Below are 23,243 nucleotides of genomic sequence, written 5' to 3'. Positions count from 1 at the left end.
TGCAACAAATGTTAGTGCATCGAATTGTATCACATCGAACTGAATCGCATCGATTTGTTCTCTAATCAAACTGAATTGCATGAATCGTTTCAAACTAAAACGTATCGTTCCTGTATCATATCGGAGCCGATGTATCTAGATAAGTATTGAATCGTCTTGAAAGGGAAAGATGCACATCCCTAGAAGTTATAGAGCAATTTTATGAATATCATTGATAAACTTCAACTGTAGGTTGATAAACAGTAGATTCCCAATTACATTTCAAATAGTTTTGGAAATAAACTCAACAAAGCATCTAAACTTTGGCATAACCATAATGACACCCATAAATCACTCAAATGATATTTGAAACGTGGCATGTCCTGCAGAGTACTGTGGCAGTAGTATTTTCTCAAACAAATGGAGGATGTAAAAAATAGATGAGCATGATGTCACACCTTTCTCTCAAACGTATGCAAACACTTCGATAGGAATACTTCATCATTAGGCTAGCTGGTATTTCAAAGCAGCACTTCAATTCGCCGTGCCTAATCATTCTCCTCAAATACTCAATGTACCTAAATAGCCTTCTAATCTTGCCATTATGACAAATTGCAGGTGTACAAGTAGGCTAACCTACAGGTAAACCACAGTAGTAGTCCACAGTCCTCGGTGATGGTTCGTGTAGGCCTATAGACTTAGGGAAAAATGGAAAACGACTGTACATTATATTTTAATTATAAATGTGATAAACAAACAGTATCGACGAATTACAAAAACAGATGTAACAAATTGACTAAACCAAATTTGCATATATTGTCAAACGCGCCCCCACGACCACCACTGACAGGTGAGGTTCCGTTTCCGACCACTTCTACTTGAAATGTGTTGTAATTAAACACGGACTTTATCCCAAACTAAAGAAAATATCTCATACCTTTTCAAAACATATGTTTACAGGTAATATTGCTCCCAAAGGACCCTTCCTGTGTGTCTTGCTTCGCGGGCTGTTGGAAAACTATCTTCAGCTCCTTCAGTTTCAGACTTGCTATGATGGGTGTATCCCGTGCTGGTATTCATTCACCCATCCCTTGAGCGATTCATTCCTTCACCTCGTTTGATCTTGACTGAGGCAGAAAAATGTGTTTCGGCGGCAGCCAATATAAAAGAGGCGATAAGCTATGAAATGTGAATTCTGTTCTGACCGCCCCCAGGGTAGGCTACATGCTTTCACTCCTCGTCCGTAAGCTTTTTTTCAGGTATGTCTTTTTTTCTCGCGCTTTCTGGTCAGTACGAGCGCTACCTGCGTGCAAATGTTCATTCCTCCTTTCAGGGGAGAATTTACTAATGTGGCAGTAATACTTGAGGTAGCTTAATCAGCCAGCCATATGGTAACTTGGCATATTTTATATTATTATTATTATTTAATGTTATTATTATATTACGCACACACAGACATAGATAAGTGTTGTTATGTAGGCCTATAACAACAATATTTAACTGTCAACCTTGGTTCATGATTAGCTTAGTATTCTCAAGACCTGAAAATGCAACAATTTCAGGTTTCAAGGTTTTAATTGACAATACATCCTCATCTCTGCTCTATTACTTGTTTGCATTCCATCTATCTGGCCATCACGATCATCAGGGTGCAGCAAGTTGTTCTTGGCTCAATATGCAATGGGACATGTATGAAAGTGTTGTATCAATACAGTACCAGTCAAAAGTTTGGACACACCTACTCATTCACCTACTCATTAATTTTCAACATTGTAGAATAATAGTGAAGACATCAAAACTACGAAATAACAAATATGGAATCATGTAGTAACCAAAAAAGTGTTAAACAAATCAAAATATGTTATATTTGAGATTCTTCAAAGTAGCCACCATTTGCCTTGATGACAGCTTTGCACACTCTTGGCATTCTCTCAACCAATTGGGTTGAGGTTGGGTGATTGTGGAGGCCAGGTCATCTGATGCAGCACTCCATCACTCTCCCTCTTGGTCAAATAGCCCTTACACAGCCTGGAGGTGTGTTGGGTCATTGTCCTGTCGAAAAACAAATAATTGTCCAACTAAGCGCAAACCAGATGTGATGGCGTATCGCTGAGGAATGCTGTGCAGAAAAAGCACCCCCACACCATTACAACTCCTCCTCCATGCTTCACGGTGGGAACCACACATGCGGAGATCATCCGTTCACCTACACTGCGTCTCACAAAGACACGGCGGTTGGAACCAAAAATGTATAATTTGTACTCATCAGACCAAAGGACAGATTTCCACCGGTCTAATGTCCATTGCTCGTTTTTCTTGGCCCAAGCAAGTCTTTTATTTTTATTGGTGTCCTTTAGTAGTGGTTTCTTTGCAGCAATTCGACCATGAATTCCTGTCCACCGGACGTGCTACCTGTCCCAGACCTGCTGTTTTCAACTCTTAATGATCGGCTATGAAAAGCCAATTCCTGATTATTATTTGACCATGCTGGTCATTTATGAACATTTTGAACATCTTGGCCATGTTCTGTTATAATCTCCACCCGGCACAGCCAGAAGAGGACTGGCCACCCCTCATAGCCTGGTTCCTCTCTAGGTTTCTTCCTAGGTTTTGGCCTTTCTAGGGAGTTTTTCCCAGCCACCGCTTCTACACCTGCATTGCTTGCTGTTTGGGGTTTTAGCCTGGGTTTCTGTACAGCACTTCGAGATATTAGCTGATGTACGAAGGGCTATATAAAATAAACTTGATTGATTGATTGATGAAGGCCTGATTCACATAGTCTCCTCTGAACAGTTGATGTTGAGATGTGTCTGTTACTTGAACTCTGTGAAGCATTTATTTGGGCTGCAATCTGAGGTGCAGATAATTCTAATAAACTTATCCTCTGCAGCAGAAGTAACTCTGGGTCTTCCTTTCCTGTGGCGGTCCTCATGAGAGACAGTTTCCTCATAGCGCTTGATGGTTTTTGAAGGAACTGTCAAAGTTCTTAAATTTTTGACTGACCTTTATGTCTTTAAGAAATGATGGACTGTCGTTTCTCTTTGCTTATTTGAGCTGTTCTTGCCATAATAATGGAATTAGTATTTTACCAAATAGGGCTATATTCTGTATACCCCCCTACCTTGTCACAACACAACTGATTGGCTCAAAAGCATTAAGAAGGAAAGAAATTCCACAAATTAATTTTTAACAAGGCACACCTGTTAATTGAAATACATTCCAGGTGACTACCTCATAAAACTGGTTGAGAGAATGCCAAGAGTGTGCAAAGCTGTCATCAAGGTAAAGGGGGGCTACTTTGAAGAATCTCAAACTTAAAATATATTTTGATTTGTTTAACCATTGTTTAGTTACTACATGATTCCATGTGTGTTATTTCATAGTTTTGATGTCTTCACTATTATTCTACAATGTAGAAAATAGTCAAAATAAAGAAAAACCCTTGAATGAGTAGCTGTGTCCAAACTTTTGTATGTACCATCAGTCTGAATTGTATTTGATTGGTTGGGTAAGAAATAAAATCATTTCTGGAAAGTGACTTTGTTTAAAAAAAAGAACTAACTACCTATCTTGACCACATTAAATGTGTTAATGCCTTTCATAATAAGCCCCTATCTGTGTCAAGTTAAGAGGTCAGTGCAATCCGGTATCTTTGGGACGTCCCTACCCTAAACCTTAACCCTAACCTTAACCCCTACCCTAACCTTAACCCTTACCTAGCCCTAACCTTAACCCTTACCTTAACAATTTAAAATGTCAACTTCAATGGGGTAGTGACGTCCCAAGGATCCCAGATAGCACAGACCCAAGTTAAGATATAGTACCATTCACTCATGTTGCAGCAACCTTAATGCAACCTAGCATCTACTTCAAGAGGTTTGGACCTCTTGGAATAACAGATAAGGTGTTGCACTGACGGTCAGAATGCCCGTCAGGTTACCCCCGAATTTGCCACTTTGGTGTTATGAGTGGAATGGCACTCCGGTGCAGCCTACATTTTTGGAATGAATATCCAATGAAGTTTAATGTTTCACTCAATAAATATTTTATTTTTAATTTAAATGGTTCCAAACACACAGGCTCTAGTCTTTCTGTCGAAAAAGATAGTCGTTTAGACTTATCTGAGTAACTTCTAGATAGCTGTTTTGATTAGACCATCTCACAGCAAACTAGATCCCACTCATCAATTGACAGTTAACATATCATTGACTAAAGGCTGACTGTGACTGAATACAGTATGTTAGCATGGGTAGCCCCATGAAGTCATAGGGTCTACAAGAGCTCCTTGGGCTACACACCTTTCCCAGTTGACCCAATGTCGAATGTGTTTCTACAAGCACAGAGGGGTAGTTAGGTACGCTGTGTTTTATGCATCGCCATGACAGCAAGGTCATGGTCATGACAGAAGTGATAAAGAATCATCTTTTTAAAATCAATTACTTGTGGAATCCCTCTATAACTCTTTTTTATTGGAGGCCCCTTATGGGGTTAACATTCCTGCAGTCATAGAATTCACAGTTGTTACTGTAGTTACTGTAGTTACAGTAGGATATGGTTACACTATATCACTTACTCTTTTTGCTTTTGAAGATCCTTGTGCATTCATAATGCTGAGCTCATCACTAGATGGAGTTTGAAATAGCTCACAATTTCTGCCCTTGACACAAGCCCTGACCCATTTTAAGAGCATTCCATGCTACTGCACTTAAACCCTTGACCCCTGAACTCTGATGAGGGCAGCAGAGGGGTTATCTTATCATAAGTTTCCTACACTAACAGGCTGGATATTTTAGTAATCTGTAGTGATAGCAACCCTACTAATATTGCAGGAAACATATAATGCAGCTTGTGGTTTGTTATTGTAATATTATTGTGGCAAAAGTGACATCAAACAAACATGACAAACAAAAAAACTTCTCAAAGTACTGGAAAGGTATTTACAGTAAAACGCCTGTAAAAGAGATTTGGATATTCAGTCAATGAGATCCAATTGGGAAATATCAGTTGTATATATGGTACATACTGCCACCTGGTGGTCAGAGACATATAGTCTGCTTACGTGATTGAATGTTGTTCCTTGTAGTTCACATGCCATCTACAGATATTATTGCACAATGCACATTCCTTGACCAGATATTTTAACCACATAATCTAGGAATGCCAATGTGATCCTGTTGATCTTCAAGGTTATTTCAACTTTTATTGCCGTTTAAAGTTCCTGTCAGGGTTCAATAAATGCTCTTACTTTATTGCTATTAGATTGAAGCAGTTACATTTCTATCCATAATATTGATTTTCCGGTGATGTTGCTAAAATAATTTGCTTCAGTTGATGTGAGCCCTTATTTTAACGATAATAAGATTGATTATTTGCAAGTGATGAATCATATTATTGCTTTAATATCATAAACATTGATTCAAATACACATTTGCTAACATTTTCAATTGAATTACTTTATTTTATTAATTCATTGGCTAATTGAAATATTTTCACACTGATCAGACGCTAACACAAAGTCAGATACTCTTTGCTGGCCTGGTCTGCACTAATACCCTTTAAAGATCAGTTGACCATAGCAAATGTATAGTGTCGGGTTATATGGCTATATAAAAGTACAACTCCTTTGGTGCTTTGGGTCCTTTATATCTTATGTTGGACTATGTGATCATGCATTACAAATGCACAATATCACTGCTATAACCTATCTATTTCCCTGTAAAGTGCATTGACATAATGCATGGATTTGTTGTTTCAAAAATAAAAAAGGATTAACATGTTGATAGGCTACTACTGTTTGATTATTTGAACTTTTATCAGTATTGTGGGTTTCCAAAAATATTGCAGTGGAATCAGAAACCAAGATGACATCCAAGCCTTGTTACGCTGCTAGAAAGTATGTGATCTGCAGTTTGACAGTATTGTGCTATTTTCAGTCCAATATGAATACAAGGTTTAAGTTACTCCTGCTACCAAACTTTAGCATTCAATGCCAAACATATTCCAAGCAAAATGCAAAGCTAAATCATCAAAAGAAATTCTACACTACTCAAAATCACCTTTGCCACGTCACAAAGTGCGGTGTTGTTTACAATATGTGCCACCTCACTTAATCAACAACACCCTAAGTACTTGTCTTTCTAGGAAGGAACCCTCCATTGGAGCAAACGAGGGAGTGGATGGAAAAGCAAACAGCAGGCAAGGAGTAGGCGCACAGGTCAAAAGTCTAAACTGCTGTGGGAGAGCAAAAAACACAAGCTGTATCCATGTTAACCACGAAACACTGGTCAGAGTCTCAGACTGATGATGTAAGCACACATGGCTTCACAGTGGGGCTCATCAGGTTTCTGTTGCTGTGACCCGCGTCTCAAGTCGATCATGTAGCTAAGTCCATTTGGCTCCATATCAAGGTCGTAAGGTTTCTATGGATTTATTTCGGCCAATATAGTCCACATTCTTACTCTAAGCTTTCGACCACCAAGAGCCAATGGGTTACTGAGGCCTTAAGTTGACTGTAACCGAATACAATACAACCTCATCCTCAGCAATCAGACTCCTCCATAACCTCCATGACCACGGTTCGTGATCCAGTGAGGATGAGGTTGCTGACCGTCTTGTAGTCCAGAGACAGGACGTCCAGACCATTGACAGAGACCACAAACTGGCACACCTGGAAAACGGACTTTGGTCAAATACTGTACGTAATGAAGAGAATTTATGAGAGCTGCACATAGCAGAGGAAGACTTATTATTGTCTACCAGTCTAACAAATATATTGATTTGACAAAGCTATCAACCTGTAGGCCCTGGCGATGCTCTTTGCACTAAATGTCCCACAATGCCATGGTACTCACTTTCACTCCTACTGCTGCTGCAGGGCCACTGGGGTCCACTGCCTGGATATGACATGGCCTACTCCCCCTGACCACGAAGCCCCAGCCCACCGCATCACCTACAATCTGGAGATAGATTGATCACATGACTTAGGAATAGAATTGTGAAAAAAGATAATGGATTTTTATTGATATTTGGTTGTGTTTCATTATTTTAGCATGAATAAGAAATAACACTGTGGTAACGTACTGTAAACGTCCTCTTTATGTATGAACCTCCTGGTCTCCGCAGCTCCTCTGGACTTACTTGTCTCTTTAGCACTGTCAATGGAACACAGACACTGTTAGCAGATTCTCAGTGTAATCATGAACAGTGGTGTTTAAATTGAATCTGTACAGTAGAGAGGACGTGATACAGCTTTAGGTGAAGACCAGAGAGATTCTTACCTGATTTGGGGTTTGACAGCACAGGTGAGGTAGGGGTAAGCATGGGACCTCTGTTACAATACCCGCTGTTGCCACTACTAAGACTGTTATCTTGCCCCCCGGACACCATCTTTCTTTCCTTAGATGGAGTGACTGAGAGAAGGAAAAGAAGAACATATAGAGATATCACACAGAGAGCATAGACATGTTTTATGATTGAGAGTGATTGACAAAGTGTACTGAGAGGAAAAAGAACGAATAACAAAAGGAAGCCACCATGTTATTCATTCTGAAATGTCACACACACACAGACACACACTCCAGTTTCAGAACTGTTAGCAGTGCTGTAGATTACAGTAGAACACATCAAACACACACCATATACCCCTCTGCCTCCCATTTCATATCTGAGTGTTATGAAAGAACTAAGTGTCTGCTGCTAATCAAATATAGCCACATAATGTGTTGTATGAACACTCCCTGAACTGATTGATATCACAGAAACACTTCCTGACAAGCTTATATTTATACCAGCCTATCGTGGAAGCTATGGTTACTGCACTTAGTTACATAACAATCACCAGCATACTATTATGATGACATATAGAATAAAGGTCAAATTCACCCCCAGTCAAACACAATGTAATAATGCTTTCTTCTGTGCTGGATATCTCTTCTAATTTGTAGTTGCATATAATTGGACTAATCTATAATTTTTCATCAATAAAATGGTTCTCAGTCTCACAAAAAAAAGGAATAAACATGATCATTTAAAAATACTTAACAAGAGCCCAACTAGGAGTAAAAACAGATCCACAGCCACTTGTGATACCATTGTATTCACAGCACTCATATAGGTGAACTCAACACCAATGCTTATGATTTAACAAGAGACACAATATTACATTAGCCATAGCAAGTAAAACAAGTTCAGTAAACCTACAATCTCCACCTTTCACGTATTTGCCTCGCGCAATAAAAGTTGCCCTTACCAGCTGTCCGAGGTCCCATCGTACAATTCACTTCAAAGGTTTGCCAGCCAAAGTGCCAAGTAACTTGGGAAGGTTGTTGTCCACAATCTCTGATGATGTAGTCAGCTGTGGTGCTCCGGTATAAATGTTAAATGTTAACCCCCAGAGAGAGTAAACAGTCTAGGCTGGCCGGGAGGGAGTGGGAGGGGTTGAGGGATGCCTTGTTGCCAGGCTATCCCAGGGTAGGCGATAAGAGCTGAGAAAGGCATATTGGGATCACTAATGCTCTAATGGAGGTAGGGAAAGAATCAGTGGAGTTTTCCACTGGTCACTGCGGCCAGGCAAGGTGGAGTGGAAGGACTGGACATTCTCTATTACACACACACACACACACACGCACACAAACAAACACACACGCACACACACATTCTCTGTCATGGTACATGGATGAGAGACATGGTCAGTGGGAAGGTTCAACAACATCCATATCAACAATGACTACATCCACAATGACATATGGACAAACAAACTGATGATAATGGCCTAATGATAATGGCCTTCTGTGAGATAAATCAAGAACATTCCTAGCTGTTGACAGCATGAGGTATTTGCCTCTACAAATACAATATTCAATGTATTTACCCAATTACAGTTGAAGTCGGAAGTTTACATACACTTAGGATGGAGTCATTAAAACTTGTTTTTCAACCACTCTACAAATTTCTTGTTAACGAACTATAGTGTTGGTAAGTCGGTTAGGACATCTACTTTGTGCATGCCACAAGTAATTTTTCCAACAATTGTTTACAGACAGATAATTTCACTTATAATTTACTGTATCACAATTCCAGTGGGTCAGAAGTTTACATACCCTAAGTTGACTGTGCCTTTAAACAGCTTGGAAAATTCCAGCAAATTATGTCATGGCTTTAGAAGCTTCTGATAGGCTAATTGACATCATTTGAGTCAATTGGAGGTGTGCCTGTAGATGTATTTCAAGGCCTACCTTCAAACTCAGTGCCTCTTTGCTTGACATCATGGGAAAATCAAAAGAAATCAGCCAAGACCTCAGGAAAAAAAATGTAGACCTCCACAAGTCTGGTTCATCCTTGGGAGCAATTTTCAAATGCCTGAAGGTACCACGTTCATCTGTACAAACAATAGTACGCAAGTATAAACACCATGGGAGCACGCAGCCGTCATACCTCTCAGGAAGGAGACACGTTCTGTCTCTTAGAGATGAACGTACCTTGGTGCGAAAAGTGCAAATCAATCCCAGAACAACAGCAAAGGAACTTGTGAAGATGCTGGAGGAAACAGGTACAAAATTATCTATATCCACAGTAAAACAAGTCCTATATCGACATGACCTGAAAGGCCGCTCAGCAAGGAAGAAGCCACTGCTCCAAAACCACCATAAAAAGCCAGACTACGGTTTGCAACTGCACATGGGGACAAAGAAGGTACTTTTTGGAGAAATTATGAAGCAAAAATAGAACTGTTTGGCCATAATAACCATCGTTATGTTTGGAGGAAAAAGTGGGAGGCTTGCAAGCCAAAGAATACCATCCCAACCGTGAAGCACGGGGGTTGCAGCATCATGTTGTGGGGGTGCTTTCCTGCAGGAGGGACTGGTGCACTTCACAAAATAGATGGCATCATGAGATAGGAAAATTATGTGGATATATTGAAGCAACATCTCAAGACATCAGTCAGGAAGTTAAAGCTTGGTCGCAAATGGGTCTTCCAAATGGACAATGACCACAAGCATACTTCCAAAGTTGTGGTAAAATGGCTTAAGGACAACAAAATCAAGGTATTGGAGTGGCCAACTCAAAGCCCTGACCTCAATCCTATAGGAAATTTGTGGGCAGAAGTGAAAAAGCATGTGTGAGCGAGGAGGCCTACAAACCTGAATCAGTTACACCAGCCCTGTCAGGAGGAATGGGCCAAAATTCACCCAACTTATTGTGGGAAGCTTGTGGAAGGCTACCTGAAACATTTGACCCAAGTTAAACAATTTAAAGGCAATGCTACCAAATACTAATTGAGTGTATGTAAACTTCTGACCCACTGGGAATGTGATGAAAGAAAGAAATAAAATAACGTGTATTGTATCATTTCAATGACAAACCAAGATGATCATCAAACCAAGATGTTCATTGACCACACACCAACACTGAGTGCATCATGATCAGTAGTATAACATGATGACCTCTATTATGTGGCTCCTTTGCCTGGTTGCCCAGCCAGAGAGCAATATCCAATAGCAATATCTCTCTCCTCTCACATTGCTAAAAGGTAGAGACATAATTCATAATGTATAGAGGTGAGTCATGATCAATAGGCTTATAAAGTCTGATATGGATGTCACACTGCCTGAGGTATTTCGAGAACATACAGCTCAATAACTTTACATAGGCCTTTTCTTACATACAGATGTAAGATGATCACTCTTTTGTTGCTGAGAATCATCCTGCACAGCAGGAAATGCAAACTTGTTGTGTATTTAATGTTTAAAAAAGCTTCTAAAGTTTGTAATTTTCACTTTAAAATGTCAAATTTGATTTGCCTTAAAGAAAAATGCTCGTTATAATCCACATAGTAATTCACATTTTCTGTTGCTGCAGGATTACTTTCCTGCTGTAGCAAATTGGCTCAAATTAAGATCCTACGTCTGTAGATTTGGAGCTCAATTCAATAAATCCCAAATGTTGCGCTAAGCTCTTTCCCCATGTCCCCAAATAAAACAACAGAATGTTCCTGGATATTATACTACTATTAGTAACAGTTAGCTCTGCTCAAAGGTAGATGCCTCCGGATTTCCGAAAACGTAGCGTGTGTGTGTAACTGTGCACAGATCCGCTTAAGTGATAATGCCCTAGAAGACGGTGTTTGGAGGGTATATATATATCCCTCAAACACTGGCATCGAGGGCATTATCACTTTAATTTTGATGAATTTATTCATACTATTTCATCTTTCCACAAGATATAGTCCTGACACAAGTTTAGGGTTGCTTCCCAAGCCGGTCGGTTATTCATTCTATCGATTCAGTTGATTCAGTCTTTTTGTTCTGTATCTATGGACGCGACACAGTTGTTCATTCTAAATGTTCCATTGCCATACTGGCTGGCAACGTTCTTATCCTTTGCTTACTAGCTAGCCAGCTACGGCGAATTTACAGTCACTTCAAACAGTATAGCTGGAAAGACCGCAAACTAGCTGCACTTCATTTGTTTGACCTTTTTTCAATTGACATTTCTTTGTATATAACCATAAGAATTATGCCAGCTGACGCATGACTGGCTGAGAAACGACTGGCTGAGAAATGCTGCCTGTCTGTCTGTCTGTCTCGTCCCGACTCCCGACACGTTCATTACTATGGGACAGCTGGAATTTAAATATTGAAACAATGTTGCAAATGTCAGAGAGATAGATAGCAAGTTTTATACAAATCTCTGCTGTTGAAAACTAAATGTTAGTCTAAAAGAAGCGTGAGATAATGTCTAGATGCATTTTATAGTGGAATTCAAGTTTATAAATTGCCTGGCTGGGCTGATGAGACAGTGGATTGCGCAGTCAGATGGAACATAGTAAATAGGCATTTTAACGTTGTAGATTTAGACGGCGGTAACTTTTGGAATAGACACCAGCTGGAATATGCTTTGAACTAATAAGCATTCAGGATTAGAACCACCCGTTGTATAATAGTAAATACACTTGCTATGGCAGGTTTGACTGAATTCACACTGTACAGTACGTACCATACTGTATGTGCCCCAACTTCCTTCAAGACATGTCTTTCCCCAGGTCAAGATGACCATAAAAGCCTGCACTGAACAGTGACAAAAATATAGAAGATAAGCTCAGTTTACAGAGCTGCAAAATGACCATACAGACAACATGATAGTATTACAACATCTGTACACCACATCTGTCATTGGCTTCATCAATAAGTGCATCATTGACGTCGCCCCCACAGTGCCTGTACGTACATACCCCATCCAGAAATCATGGATTACAGGCAGCATCCGCACTGAGCTAAAGGCTAGAGCTGCCGCTTTCAAGGAGCGGGACTCTAACCCGGAAGCTTATAAGAAATCCCGCTATGCCCTCCGATGAACCATCAAACAGGCAAAGCGTCAATACAGGACTAAGATCGAGTCGTACTACACCGGCTCTGATGCTCGTCGGATGTGGCAGAGCCTGCAAACCATTACAGACTACAAAGGGAAGCACAGCAGAGAGCTGCCCAGTGACACGAGCCTACCGGATGAGTTAAACTACTTCTATGTTCGATTCGAGGCAAATAACACTGAAACATGCATGAAAGCACCAGCTGTACCGGAAGACTGTGTGATCACGCTCTCCGCAGCCGATGTGAGTAAGACCTTTAGACAGGTCAACATTCACAAGGCCGCAGGGCCAGATGGATTACCAGGACGTGTACTGCGAGCATGGGCTGACCAACTAGCAAGTGTCTTCACTGACATTTTCAACCTCTCCCTGTCTAAGTCTGTAATACCAACATATTTTAAGCAGACCACCATAGTGCCTGTGCCCAAGAACACTAAGGTAACCTGCCTAAATGACTACCGACCCGTAGCACTCACATCTGTAGCCATGAAGTGCTTTGAAAGGCTGGTCATGGCTCACATCAACACCAACATCCCAGAAACCCTAGACCCACTCCAATTTGCATACCGCCCCAACAGATCCACAGATGATGCAGTCTCTATTGCACTCCACACTGCCCTTTCCTACCTGGACAAAAGGAACACCTATGTGAGAATGCTATTCATTGACTACAGCTCAGCGTTCAACACCATAGTGCCCTCAAGCTCATCACTAAGCTAACAACCCTGGGACTAAACCCCTCCCTCTGCAACTGGATTCTGGACTTCCTTACGGGCCGCCCCCAGGTGGTAAGGGTAGGTAACAACACATCCGCCACGCTGATCCTCAACACAGGGGCCCCTCAGGGGTGCGTGCTCAGCCCCCTCCTGTACTCCCTGTTCACTCATGACTGCACGGCCAGGCACGACTCCAACACCATCATTACATTTGCTGATGACACAACAGTGGTAGGCCTGATCCCCAACAACAATGAGACAGCCTATAGGGAGGAGGTCAGAGACCTGGCCATGTGGTGCCAGGACAACAACCTCTCCCTCAACGTGATCAAGACAAAGGAGATGATTGTGGACTACAGGAAGAAGAATCCCGATCACGCCCCCATTCTCATCGATGGGGCTGCAGTGGAGCAGGCTGAGAGCTTCAAGTTCCTTGGTGTCCACATCACCAACAAACTAACATGGTCCAAGCACACCATGACAATCGTGAAGCGGGCACGACAAACCTATTCCCTCTCAGGAGACTGAAAAGATTTGGCATGTGTCCTCAGATCCTCAAAAGGTTCTACAGCTGCACCATCGAGAGCATCCTGACTGGTTGCATCACTGCTTGGTATGGCAACTGCTCGGCCTCCGACCGCAAGGCACTACAGAGGGTAGTGCGATCGGCCCAGTACATCACTGGGGCAAAGCTTCCTGCCATCCAGGACCTCTACACCAGGCGGTGTCAGAGGAAGGCCCTAAAAGTTGCAAAAGACTCCAGCCACTCAAGTTATACACTGTTCTCTCTGCTACCACACGGCAAGCGGTACCGGATTGCCAAGTCTAGGTCCAAGAGGCTTCTAAACAGCTTCTACCCCCAAGCCATGACTCCTGAACATCTAGTCAAATGGCTACCCAGACTATTCACATTGCCCCCCCCCTCCCCTCTCCACACCACTGCCACTCTCTGTTGTCATCTATGCATAGTCACTTTAATTAACTCTACCTACATGTACATACTATCTCAACTAACCGGTGCCCCCGCACATTGACTCTGTACCGGCACTCCCCTGTATATAATGTTATTTTTTACTGCTCCTCTTTAATTACTTGTTACTTTTATCTCTTATTCTTATCTCTTATTATTTTAACTGCACTGTCGGTTAGCTGCTCGTAAATAAGCATTTCACTGTAAGGTTGTATTCTGTTGTATTCGGCGCATGTGACTAATAAAATTGGATTTGATTTGACAACATGTCTTACTGTTTATCAGCACGTGTACTACATTGGAACCACAAATGGAGTTTAGATTTGTCCTTGCTTTGTATCATGTGTAACAGAGTCCATCCCTGCTATAGGCCTACATGATAGCAATGGCAGGCGCGCAGTGTCATTTCACAGTAATTTTTACAGCGGGGCTTGTTTCAACAGTCAACACGTGCCACTTCTGTTTGTCTTATACATGGTTAATCATTTGCCATTTAAGGTCAGTTGAGAGACAGTTGAAGGAATGACACAATTTTCAGGAGACAATGGTTGGTCAGTTGGATGTGGTGTTTCGGTCAGGTTTCAGTGTAGCGCTTGACAGTACCAGGGTTGGTGACCACTGTTATGATGCTTTTGTATTATAGATAACATTGCCATCGACTGGCCATTGACTGAGTAACAGTGATGCATTCAAAACATGACTACCATTTTGTTGATCATAATCAGTGGAGGCTGGTTGTGGGAGCTATAGGAGGACGGGCTCATTGTAATGTCTGTAATGGGATAAATGGAATGGTATCAAACATATGAAACCACACGTTTGACTCTGTTCCATGTATGCCATTCCAGCCATTACAATGAGCCTGTCCTCCTATAGTCGTTCCACCGTCTCCTCTGATCATAATAATATGCTAATAATGCGATCATAGTTTGTAATTCTCTGCTAGAAACCACTCTTTGAAGTTCAATATATTCTTTAGACTCTTTATTGGGTTGTAAGAAAAAACAATGTCCTCTACTTTGGCAGACAGTCTCCATCCAAGATTTTTATACTAGTCCGGTGGGAATTATTGAGGACAACTACATTTGTTCATAACAATGGACAAGTTAACTGACAAGCAGTCATGATCCAGCCAGGTTTATATTTGTAGTTGTATAGTAACAGTGCTTTAACAAAGACTCCTATGACCGTAGTTCACTCAGAAGTAGAAATTATGTTACCACTATTTACCACCAGTACCACTATTCACCAGCAGAGAGAGTACGTTTCAGATTGAGGAGTTCAAGAGTCCCAGTGCAGATGGTACATCATATGTTTCTGTGCATTTATATCAGTGTCAGGTTTAGACTTGTGAAATTGAGGACGATGGATGAAAATTATTTGGAAAAATACCTTTTTTTAAACTAGCTGTCGACACTACAGCACCAAGGTGCAAATTTGTTTAAAGCGGCAATCTGCAATTGCTACATCCATATTTGGATTTATAAATGAAGGATATGTTCCAATTGATTCATGAAGAATTTAACTTATAAATGCCTCATGAATTCAGTTAAACTGTTTAGTTCAACTGCATCAGAACCCAATATAAAAGCTTGTTTTACTCCAATGTTTATAATTAAAGTAAATGTAAACAAACACTGTATAGCCTCAAACCATAGTTAACATGATACTTTTGATATCTTGGATGGTCATTCCTTGCATCCATAGCTAAGTCTATAAATTTGAGAGTGGTTACATTTCTCTAGCCCCATCTCTCAGCCTTTTACTGAAACTGAGGCAGGGTGTTTCACTAAATGCTATCAAAAATGATTCTCTCCCCCAAATATCTTCTCGCAAATAAAAAAATCTTCTGAATTGCGCATGTCAGTTCATGCCATCATTTGATTGGATGGGAAATATGTAAATTGCTACTACAAGAGATCTGAATGGCTATCTGTTCATTCTTCCCTGGATAATTTAAAAGATCCAAAAGTCGAATTACCTTTCAAAACAGCAATGGTGGGTAGTTGGACCAGAAACTTGCTAAATGTCCCACAGATAAGTTGAATAACTATAGACAAATGGACAGATGAAGACACATGGGTGCTGAAAGCAGTAGAACAGAAGGGAACATTCACAACATATGTATCAGATTGTGTCTGCTTAGTGCAGTGATGCAACCTCGTCATCAGCTGTTTACATGAACAGTTAAACCAGATAGGTTTCAAACTCTTTGGCTAAACAAACTAATTGGGATTTCAGGAATGTGTCAATTATAAAGCAATGGACCGTTTTTAAATACTGAATGGGAATCTAGAGGACAGAAAAAAGCCACCCTCACCTATAGGGTGTGCTGTTGAGACAACTGTAGACCATTGAAAAACAGTGTTATAATCCAGATACTGTAGTTAGTGACAAGACATTATATTTATTCAGTACAGATTAATCTAAAATTATGTTTTTGTCTCATATTTTCTTCTTAAATTCAAATACAGGAGGAATGGTCCTCCACTTCCTCATCTTTTTTATCACACAGATAGTTCATGGAAAACTCCACCCAAAAACTATCTTTTGGTATTTGTTTCATTAGTCCATTGTTGACAAAGTCCCAGAATGTTTTGCTTGTCATCAATCACGTTTTCAAGATATGTAACTTGCAAAGGACAGAAATCGTTCCCCGTATGAGGCATTTTGCATCATATGATGCTGCGTTTTGCACTAATTCCATGCTGAGACATGTCTTTTGAAGCTGCTGATTTTTAAGATTTGCAGAGCATAGAGACATCCAGCCTTAAACCTGCATGCCTTTCAAGCAGCAAACTGTCAACTCTCACAATGCTCAAACTCGTGAATACTGGCTTGGCCTTAAAAATACTAGAAAGAAATGATACCCCTAAACCAGCCTCTCAGCATGCGGTAGTTGAAGTATGTTTTTTAGTTACATTGTGTTGTTTGCACTACGTCAGTGGGCTGTGTGGGCGAAATTGAAGTCAACTCGCCACTGCACACTAGGAGCAATAAACAACGTGAATAACATAAAACAATAACATGTCGCGTCTGTCCGTAGGCTGTGGGATATGAGTATTACGAGGAACAATTCTATTGGTGTGCTGGATTTTGCATCACTGTTCATTTGGACGGATCATGCATGAGTGCACCTACACCTGTCTGGCATCTTTAGAATTTTCCAAAAAGGAGGGGTTCATTTGAGCAATAGACTTGACTGATGTTTTAAGAGGTGAGGGTGTGTTGACTTGTCTGCTACCAGATAGGATCCACCGTGGTTCCGCCAGTTGTACTAGGTGAAACATCTCAAGCCTTTCCTCCCAGACCCAAATCAAGAAGCTGGCAGGAAAGCCAGCGGTCAAGCCAGATTTGGTTATGGGTTGCTGAGATTACCTTTAATAGGATTAGTCCTCTGTAAACATTACATGGAATACATATTCCAAGAAAAGGGTAACATACACAAACGTACCATGCTGTATTTAAAGGGACAGTAAAGAGAGTTTTCAGACCTCAAAAGGAGTCTGTCATTATGATTCCATGGTTGCGTAGATCCAGCTACATGCCCCAGATGAATAGATGGATAAGCACCAAATAAAATCCTATCTTCTCCATTCACTTTAATTGAGGCATATAGACCTAGACCTTCAACCTTTGCTGGGATTAGCTGACAGCCACCATCATTGTCAAAAAGAAACCCAATGGCAGCAGTAAGGTACACTGGCTAATAAAAATGATAGAAACACCTCATAGGAGGACAAGTAATCTTTACGTTGTTACAGGTGACTAGTGTGTATGTGTGTGTGTGTGTGTGTATATGTGTGTGGTGGGGCAAATATTTACTGACCTGTAGTGTGCTCTTTCACTTTGCTCTCAACCAATGTCAGCATAAGCTTATTTGAGTATACTCTTGACATCACTTCCCATAACCATATCACTGTCTATTTTATTCCTGGACAATTCTCAATATGTTCAATTAATCTAGAGCGACAAAAATGTTTCCTTTTAAGGTCTATCATAGTGGTTGACACATTTGACTGCACAAAGACTGAGACAGGGTGGGTCCTGAGCAATGGTTACTGCATGTAGAGCAGAGACAAACTCACAAATTCATTATATTCTTCTTTGTCTAAGGTATTTTCTTTAACCATTTAAACTTGTGGTGTGCATTTGGAGTTTCATAAAACATGCAGGATTCTCTGGTCAAAATTCACAGTATAACATTGTTAGAAACCATATCCAATAAGTGTCCTTATAGTAATGTTTGTCAACCAGAGCCTGGGGGGGAAAGGGACTGTGTCCAATCCAAGACAGGCTGTAATTTTTGCCCGTATCAGAAGTTGCTCTTTTTCAGAGAGAGTGAGAGTGAGAGTGAGAGTGAGAGTGAGAGAGAGAGAGAGAGAGAGAGAGAGAGAGAGAGAGAGAGAGAGAGAGAGAGAGAGAGAGAGAGAGAGAGATTTTTTTTAAATGAATCTGGTCCCCAGGTGACATGGAGGTTGAAACCCTATCCGATCCAACTTCCTGTAGGATCAGGGAGGTAAGCATAGCCCCAGGTAGCAGAGGTTCAATGCCCAATTAAATTGCTCCATGGCCATGCCAGGTAATCCACTCCAAAGGCCGAATAGCCGAATGAGACAGGACAAGCTTTTAGTCTTAATGCTGTGTCATTCAACAGCTACCCATAACTACCTAAGCCTCCAACAACTGAACAAAACACCATTGTTTGATAAATATTTCATAACATCGGAGTACATTTTAGGAAGTGGATGCCCTCAAGCAAAGTTTGTCCTGATTAGTTTCAAAACAATAAAGCAGTGACAGAGAGCCTCCTGTAAAGGCTTGACTACCAGAAAAAAAGAGATTTCTGAGAATTGGTAACATTGGCGCCTTTACAAGGCTGTGGATAAGAGCCCCTGCTAAATGAGTGGAATATAACATTGTGTTCTGTACTGTATATCAGCATGCACTGAAGGATGCCCCTGTGTGCTGTTTGAACCCTCTATACTTCTAGCCTTGAGAGTAGCATTGAGTAACTGTTCCCTTTGCGTTGTGACATCCCCTTTGACTCAATAAACAGAACAGAATGATTGGTGAACGAGACAGAATGGGGTGTATTTGTTGTAGTAAATACAATTGAGGACTCTTACCTCAAATATGCATTGCCCTGTTCAGTATCAAAATACTTTCATCTTTGCTTTTTGGGCTTGATGAATTTAGAGCATAATCACACAGGAAATTACAAATGGCAAAAGGAGTGCTTTCCATGCATTTCCAAAACATATTTCAATAAAGTGTCAATTTCAAGTCAAACCCCTAGCACCACAAGTAGAGGTCAACAAGGGTACACATGGGGTATCTGACATACAGTACAGGCCTATGATAAACATGGAATCACCCTGTGCGCTCACCCTCCCATGCAAGGGTGTAGATACTGGGAAGGACGAACAGTAGACTGGGGGTCCTCCCCCAGAATTTTTGTTTACATTTTAAAATGCATTTCCTGCAATTCTACACAGTTTTCCATGTCGCTGACATACATTTTTGCAGTTTTAAAGTAATTGTCAAGTGAAAATCGAACTTTTAAAAGTTCATATTATGTTAACGCATACCCAAATAATGTTGTTGACTCATCCTATACTCATATTTGTGGCTACACAATGAATTGGAGAAAAAAAACGACTTAAAAACCCTCACCTCAAAATGCTTGGTATTTCAAAAATGCTGAGGAGGATGAGCTGCTTTTTAACATACTTAATTACAATATTTTGGAAGGAAAACTATTTAACTTATATTGTAATTAATTATAGGTCATATTTCATAGAAATCTGCTAACACTGGACACTTACTTTAAAGGTTGACTTGAGCAAAATCGCAAAAATAACGGCTTTAAACTGTATAACTGATCAATGCACAATCATACCAGGTAGTGCATAAAAGCCAAAATAAATGAATGAATAAGATATTTAGCAACAGAAGTGCCATTTCTTACTGATCTCTACAGCTTCCGTCCCCCCCAAAATTATGTGAAATGACATCAACACATACTGAAGGAGTTACTGGCTAGCTACAAGTGGCTAACTTAGCTAACGAACTAGCTATGCCGGTCACAGCGCACATGACCAGAATGGTACATTGATGAACCACCAAAGGCACACCCCATTTCTGAGAATGTTTTTCTTGGCAAAAGTCGACCATTAAAGCTAATTAATATTTTTTTAATAAATTATTTGGGGGACAGTCTACCTTTTCTGAATATTGGGGGGGACATGTCCCCCATCCCCCCTGGAAATTTCTCTATGCTCCCAAGGCCACAAGTTATTGTTGTGGTGTTTTCTGAAATTATTTTTACAGCTGTCATTTCAACATAAACTGTAGTTGAGAAAGTGTTATAAAAACCCACCCCTTCTCTCTCTGAGCGTCTCTCTCTCTCCTTCTCCCTCGGTCATTGCGCGGGTCGTGCGTAGGAGTGAGCCCACAGTTTAGTGCTGACTATGGTTAACAGATCATCTGCCAGCAGCACCATTGTACCAGAGCGCAGCTGTCACCATTACTTAATCCGCATTGGTTTGCAGCAAAAACCAAATTGAGCAAGACAACTGAACAGCGCTGAACTCCAGCGCCCTGTCCATCGATTCAGAACGGTCAGGGTGGACTTTGCCCACCATTTTTTTTGACACTTTTGGGGAATGCACTAAGAGGATACGCTATTTGGAACATGTTACTGGGAAAATTGGTACGGTGAGATTGTTTCATAATTGTTGTATTCTGAAATGTAGTCATGAAATTCTTGGATTTCTTTTGGGCAATCTGACAAAATGCTAAATGCGTCCTTGCAACAGCGGTCCAGATCTTGCAAGCGAGCTTTAAGAAAACGTATGTAATGATTCATCCTATGCATAATGCATTAACAACGAAAATAAACAACTGATGAATAGCCAAATTGTCGGTAGGCTACATACAGTCTGTAAATAGTGGCACACGCACTTGTTTACCCGGGCGAGTAAACATGCTAAATTGGCTAGTGATTAATATTTTGTATAGTCATGTAAGTCTCCGTTATGTTCTGCAACACATACTTTTTCATGTTCTTATTAATTGATACCAGCTTTTATTTGAGAGTAAATGTTTCAACTGAAACTGAATAGGCCTATGTGTCAGATGTATCATTTTAAGTGCAGCAGTTCAGATGAACTTGAATCAATATCGATGCAATCAATGAGTGACAGGAATCGTCTGCTCAGACTGATTAGCTTATATAATGAATCATATTCATTTAAGTGTTCTCTTCGCTGACACAAATATCAGTATCTGCTTACATTTTTGTTTTAGACAATTTCACATAGACGGAGCATAAAAAATACACAGGGTGGTCTAATCAGGGATCAAATTACAAAGATTGTGAACATAAAGGGCTTGTTGGGACAAATTTAAACGATTGTCTATAACTTTCAAAAAGACAATAAACAGGGGGATCGTTTTCAAATAGCGATATTTGTGTATGAAATATTTTGCCATGATAATCAAGTTATACATAAATTCAGCTATTCTGTCCTCCAATTGAAAAACAAACCTCTCTTCAAACTTCAAACCGTGGGCTGCTTATGGAATAACAAAAGGCAACCACTAGTTGTGATGATTTTAAAGGAGTACTTCAAGGTAAACAATATTATGTTCCTCTCTTCAATGATACTCTGGTTTGTTTGATCATATTTCAAGCTCAACACACACTAGTAAGAACAGAATATTTGTCAATATGACGGTACTATCATCAGACCTGAGTCAAATATAGACTATAGGTCAAATGCTTTCAACCACCCTATTTAAGGGCACTTGATTTTGGGACTATTACATTGGTTCCATTGTACAGTGTAGGCTAAATCATGCCCAGCTTGAGTATTTGAATGTAGTTGACATCAACCAGTGTACACATATTTAAGTTGTCACTGTACCTACCTTTAAGTGGTGTTTTTGTACCAGTAAAAACATTTTTGGGGGGGGTTTGTTTGAATTCATCAGGTGGATTACCTAATGTTCTAGGCTTGACTCCTTGATTCTGATGTTGCGTGAACAACTTTAGGATGACGTCTATCTCTTATTCTCAGGCAGTTGTTCTCTTCGCAGTCCTTACGGGATCCAGTGTTAGTGTGGCATATGTCTTTCAAGCAAGTCGACCTGGAGAAGATGCGGGATCTCCGCCACAAACCAAAAGTGAGACATGGATCGATGCGTTGACATTTGGCCTTTCCTGCTCTGACACAGTTGACTAATAATGGTTTTATTACAGTATAATAAAATAGAGAGTAATAGAACTGTTTTGTCCGTTCAAGGATGGAAATTGTTCGTTGGCATCACCACTGTACCTTTCTTCTGGAACAGTAGGCTAATAGACTTACAGTAGTAACCCAATATTTAAGATTGACGTTACATTTTCTGCAGCCTGGTTGCCTTTAGCCTTGATCATTTGTGTTGTCATGATGCCATAGCCTATTATGTGTAGCACACAAACTGTGTTTACCAGGCTACATTTTCAGTACGCTGAAGCCTTTGCTAGTGAGTATGGTGTCCATATTAAGGACACATCCACGGACGTTGTGTCAATCACTTGTTGGTGTGTCTCGTTAGCGTTGATGCTAATTGTGTTCGATTGTCCCAGCTCTCTCAGACTCCCTGTGGGTTAGCTCAGCAGGATCATGTAAGGGCAGATGTTTTGAATTGGAGGAAGCTTTACCGCCAGGTTGCAGATGTGACAACTTGTGCAAAACCTACTACAGCTGCTGCTCAGATTTCGACGAGCACTGTTTAAAAACAGGTTTGTATACCAGCTTGTCTTTGAACTGTTTTCTTGTACTGTATATCTTACTCTGGTGCGATTGTGTAATGAAGGAATAAGGCCCAAGGCCCAAGGGCTGTGGTATATGGCTAATATACCACAGCCTAGTGCTGTTTTAAAGCACGACGCAATGCAGAGTGCCTGGATTCAGCCCTTAGCCGTGATACGTATATTGGCAAAATACCACAAACCCCCGAGGTGCCTTATTGCTAATATAAACTGGTTACCAATGTAATTAGAGCAGTAAAAAATAAATGTTTTGCCATACCTGTGGTATACCACAGCTTTCAGCCAATCAGCATTCAGGGCTCGAACCACCCAGTTTATATTCCCCAGTATGCACAGAGTATAACCTTCCACTACTGTTAAAAATAATGTACACCAAATTAAGCAATGGCT

General features: G+C 40.6%; 2 protein-coding genes across 4 annotated transcripts in view; one reads left to right on the top strand and one right to left on the bottom strand.

Annotated features, from left to right (window-relative positions):
* Positions 1 to 5,200: 5,200 nt before the first annotated feature.
* On the bottom strand, positions 5,201 to 20,588 carry LOC120022131 (DEP domain-containing mTOR-interacting protein-like). 2 transcript variants are annotated; one of them, XM_038965977.1, is made up of 5 exons: positions 20,415 to 20,588; positions 7,257 to 7,388; positions 7,060 to 7,130; positions 6,831 to 6,935; positions 5,201 to 6,646 (listed from the first exon to the last, which is right to left on the bottom strand). In XM_038965977.1, exons 1-5 carry the CDS (start codon positions 20,458 to 20,460, stop codon positions 6,518 to 6,520), a joined length of 483 nt encoding a protein of 160 aa, XP_038821905.1. In that variant the 5' UTR covers positions 20,461 to 20,588; the 3' UTR covers positions 5,201 to 6,517. The 2 variants fall into 2 exon arrangements, with proteins under 2 accessions (XP_038821905.1, XP_038821907.1); XM_038965979.1 differs by lacking the exon at positions 20,415 to 20,588 and adding an exon at positions 8,228 to 8,569.
* Positions 20,464 to 23,243, top strand: part of LOC120022130 (ectonucleotide pyrophosphatase/phosphodiesterase family member 2-like) — a 30,625-nt gene continuing 27,845 nt past the window's right edge. For both annotated transcript variants that reach the window (XM_038965976.1, XM_038965975.1), the window contains exons 1-3: positions 20,464 to 20,747; positions 22,117 to 22,222; positions 22,668 to 22,823. In XM_038965976.1, the coding sequence (XP_038821904.1) occupies positions 20,730 to 20,747; positions 22,117 to 22,222; positions 22,668 to 22,823 (280 nt within the window). In that variant the 5' untranslated portion in view covers positions 20,464 to 20,729. The remainder of the gene's footprint in view (positions 20,748 to 22,116; positions 22,223 to 22,667; positions 22,824 to 23,243) is intronic.

Source organism: Salvelinus namaycush, chromosome 27 (genome assembly GCF_016432855.1).
Source record: "Salvelinus namaycush isolate Seneca chromosome 27, SaNama_1.0, whole genome shotgun sequence".
In the NCBI taxonomy this organism is placed as follows: Eukaryota; Metazoa; Chordata; class Actinopteri; order Salmoniformes; family Salmonidae; genus Salvelinus; species Salvelinus namaycush.
Note: the sequence above shows the minus strand (reverse complement) of the source record. Positions and strands in the feature narration are given on the sequence as shown.